This window comes from Hibiscus syriacus, unplaced genomic scaffold (genome assembly GCF_006381635.1).
Source record: "Hibiscus syriacus cultivar Baekdansim isolate YM2019G1 unplaced genomic scaffold, ASM638163v2 tig00110114_pilon, whole genome shotgun sequence".
NCBI lineage: Eukaryota > Viridiplantae > Streptophyta > Magnoliopsida > Malvales > Malvaceae > Hibiscus > Hibiscus syriacus.
In genome coordinates, this window is record NW_024062594.1 from 820982 (window position 1) to 824996 (window position 4015).

Consider the following 4015-nt stretch of genomic DNA (forward strand, 5'->3'; position numbering starts at 1 on the left):
TAGGAAGTCTACGCTATCTAACTTGCACAAGACCCGATATTCTTCATGCAGTTGGATTGGTTAGTCGCTACATGGAATCTCCAACAACCACCCATTTTAAAGCCACAAAGAGAATTCTTTGCTATCTGAAATGTACAATTGACTTTGGCTTGTTCTATTCAGTTTCTAATGATTACAAGCTTGTTGGATATAGCGACAGTGATTGGGGTGGAGACATAGATAATTGAAGGAGCACTACTGGATTCGTATTTTTCATGGGAGATATTGCGTTCACATGAATGTCAAAGAAACAACTTATTGTCACATTGTCTACTTGTAAAGCGGAATATGTTGTTGCTACCTCATGTGTTTGTCATACAATTTGGCTTAGAAATCTATTGAATGAGATAGGTTTGATACAATAAGAGCCTACCAAGTTTTGTGTCGACAACAAATCAGCCATTGCCTTATCAAAGAATCCAATATTTCATGATTAAAGCAAGCACATCGACATTCGCTACCACTATATAAGGGAGAGTGTTGCAAGAAACAATGTGGAAGTTGAATACATGAAGTCACAAGATCAAGTTGTCGATATTTTTATGAAGCCACTAAAAAGTGAAGACTTTATAAGATTAAGGAACTTACTAGGGGGTATTTATACTACTCAAGAACAATCCTACACCACACAAATAAACTAATTTAAACCATTACAAATTCAACAAATACTAATATCCCACACATCTTGGAGGAAAAGACAGATGACAAAGAAACTCTTCTTCTAGCACGAAACGAAACTGATGTTGGTGAAGTGTGTGAAGTTGCAAGCTCTTGTTGAGATTCATCTAGTTGTTCCCTCATTGTCTGCTCATCTTCTTCAAACTGAGGAAAGAAATTGAAGTCATCTATATGAGAGTTAAAATCCCATTCTCCTTCTTCGTTGAAAACCACATCTCGACTAATGTTGGTTAAGTGGGTGGAGTTGCAAGCTTTTGTTGAGATTCATCTAGTTGTTCTCTCATTGTCTGCTCATCTTCTTCAAACTGAGGAAATAAATTGAAGTCATCTATATGAGAGTTAAAATTCAACAAATACTGATATCCCACACATCTTGGAGGAAAAGACATATGGCAAAGAAACTCTTCCTCTAGCACGAAACGAAACTGATGTTGGTGAAGTGGGTGGAGTTGCAAGCTCTTGTTGAGATTCATCTAGTTGTTCCCTCATTGTCTGCTCATCTTCTTCAAACCAGTTGCCCTCATCAAAACATCTATCTTTTCCTCCATGATCCAACAGAAACTGCAGCTTCTGTAATTAAATAAAACTGGATTTCTCGTGATAAGTGCATGAAGTGGCACCTTCTTCCAATAAGCATAAACACTATTAATTTACCTGAGAAGTGGTCATGCAGCATGCTTAAGTGGCTGTAAACTTTTTTATCATCCCTTCTGGAAAAAAATTAAATATAATTTAATGGTTCAGAGTTTAGATTTCCAAAATTTTCATACATATACATTGTTAAAATGGTTTTGGTGGTTAACTTTGTGGTGGATTGTGGAGAAATACCTTTTCTTCTCTGATTTTGTTTGTCTTTGTAAATTTTAGGGGCCTGCAATGAACCACTAATATGTTGATGAGGAGGAAACTACAAAAGCTGCTTATGCATTGTATCAAGTTCCTATATACTGTAGTAAATCAAAATAATATGCAAAATAATCCCGATAGTACCATGTCCAGATTATAATCAGCTGATGCTCTGCAACCTGAACAAAACCAACAATGTTTTGATTCACATGCTATTCCTCCTTGAAAGAAGAAACATGGTTCAAAAGAAATATCAAATGCAATATATAAAGATTAGCACGTTACTATGAAGAACATGCAGGCATCAGTTCTATCGGGGTGTTTAACTGATATTACTAAATCTTCTGTGGTAAGTGAACTTGGTTTGCATGATCCTAGAAAATATGACTTGCCTGCCAAGAAACACAAAAGTAAGCAAAAAGAGAAGCATAATGTGTCAGAACACAGATCTGGTGGAGGTACGTCTTTTTGAAATTATATAATATGTTGCTTTTATTAAACACATCCAAGTAGGTGATGCCAAAACTTCAAAGATGAAAAGAAGGAACTCTGATCAAAATTCTTTAAGGGTGTCCAAGAGAATTAAGTCTGAAAGTTCGCATCTTGCTCATGAAGATTGTATGTCTGAGCATGCTGGTAATGGTCCTAGCGCAAGTAATAATCCGCCAACCGCATTAATAGGAAAGGATCAGCCTAAACACAGTGACCATCCTTTTTATAATGATCCAAATTTGGATATTACTGTCATGTCGATGAAGAGAAGCGATGCAGTGGTAGAGGAGACCAGACGGTGGAGTTTGATGAGATCCACAGTTTGGAGCTTCAAGATAACATTAAAATAAAAATGAACAAAATGATATTGGATTTTTATTTAAAGTTGAAGAGGTGACCGGTCCATGGACCACGTAACGGTCCAACTAAACTTTTCGTCACCCATATATGTTAACTATTATTAATGTTGAGTGATCAATTTATTACAAATCGATAACGTTAAAATCAATAATGTTAGTAATTAATTTGTTAATTTTAAAATTTCAATGGGAAAAAACGAAAAATTTACTCAAACATTAATGACTGTTTATATAGTTTACCCTTAATTAAACCTTATTCCTTCCTATTTAAATACTTATCAAATTAAACTGGTTCCAAATTTCGAATTAAATAATTTTTAGATTTTTATTAACTATAAAATTAAATAATTGAACTCTTTTTATCGTTTAATTTTGGTTTCCTCCTTGGATGATAAGTATGTAACATTTTTTCCAAACCCAGTTTCCCATTGATTAAAAAAATTACTAAAATTCTTGACAAAATCTTAGAAAATCGGGAGGATAATAAAAAAATCAATTAGAATTTGTTCAAAATATAAAGGTAAAGAAATGAGAATTTCACAACGAACCCTTGTCCTTCTATAGTAGGGATGGATCGAAGGGTGGCGGGTTTGAGCACTCTCCCCTGAAAATTTTAAATTAATAAATATTTTAAATATTTTTTTTTATATTTTCAATTGATAATCATTTGATAATCTATGTTAAGATAAGATCTTGAGTCCATCCTACCATACGGTGAGGTAAGATAAGATGTCGGGCCGTCAAAAACGACAAGAAGAATCAAAACATCGAAAATCTTTCTAAGCCGAGGCATGCCCCCTCTAAAAAACATATGTTTGCATGAGGTGCAAGCTTCTGACATATCTGGGCAAGTATATAAGCATAACCAAAAAAAAAAGTATAATATTTTCATAATCAGGTGGCAATCCAAACAGGCACTAATATGGAGTTATGGAGTAATGTCGCCAAGCACAGAGAAGGGCTGTTGATGATGATAAAGACCGCGATGGAAAAGGATCCCAACTAACATAAGGCCACTTATCTTACTAGATAGGGAGAGACACGACTGTTAAACATCAGAGGCGACAACGAACTTGAGCTTTCCTTGAGTTGAATTGTGTGGCTCGCCTAGCCTTTCCTTCCTTCACATCCTTTCGCCGAAGAACGGTTTCTCGTGTGAAAATACTATAAAATCAATTCCTGGTTTACAGGCTGAGCGTTTTCTCAGGTTAGGAGCTCTCAAGTTTGGAAAAGGAAGTGATCGAGCTATGACAACCAGAAAGTGGGCTCGGAAGTAGCCATCCTTTGAAGAAAGCGTAATAGCTCATTGGTCTATCTCCATGGCACCGAAAATGTATCAAGGCTCAAGTGATTCACCTAAGCGACGATACCTTGAATTCAAGTGTCAGTAGCGGGACATTCTGTAAATCGTGAAAGGTTTTTAGTGACAACACAGGACTGGGAGGACAATGTAATTTCATTGCATTCAAGGTGTACTCAATGCTATACCATGTCAGTAACTCAGTACCTCGACTATGTTAGTTGGCATGTGTATCTATCTATTCAGCCCAATACTGTTGGTATCGAATGTATTCACTGATTTATTTTTTTATAATATTTTT

The 4015-nt window shown here is 35.6% G+C and overlaps 1 protein-coding gene across 1 annotated transcript; it reads left to right on the forward strand.

Annotated features, from left to right (window-relative positions):
- The first annotated feature begins 1741 nt into the window (after nt 1–1741).
- On the forward strand, nt 1742–3691 carry LOC120215111. The gene is made up of 3 exons (XM_039212878.1): nt 1742–2021; nt 2077–2375; nt 3605–3691. The coding sequence occupies exons 1-3, from the start codon at nt 1850–1852 to the stop codon at nt 3689–3691; spliced, it is 558 nt and encodes a 185-aa protein (XP_039068809.1). The 5' UTR covers nt 1742–1849.
- Nucleotides 3692–4015: the final 324 nt, after the last annotated feature.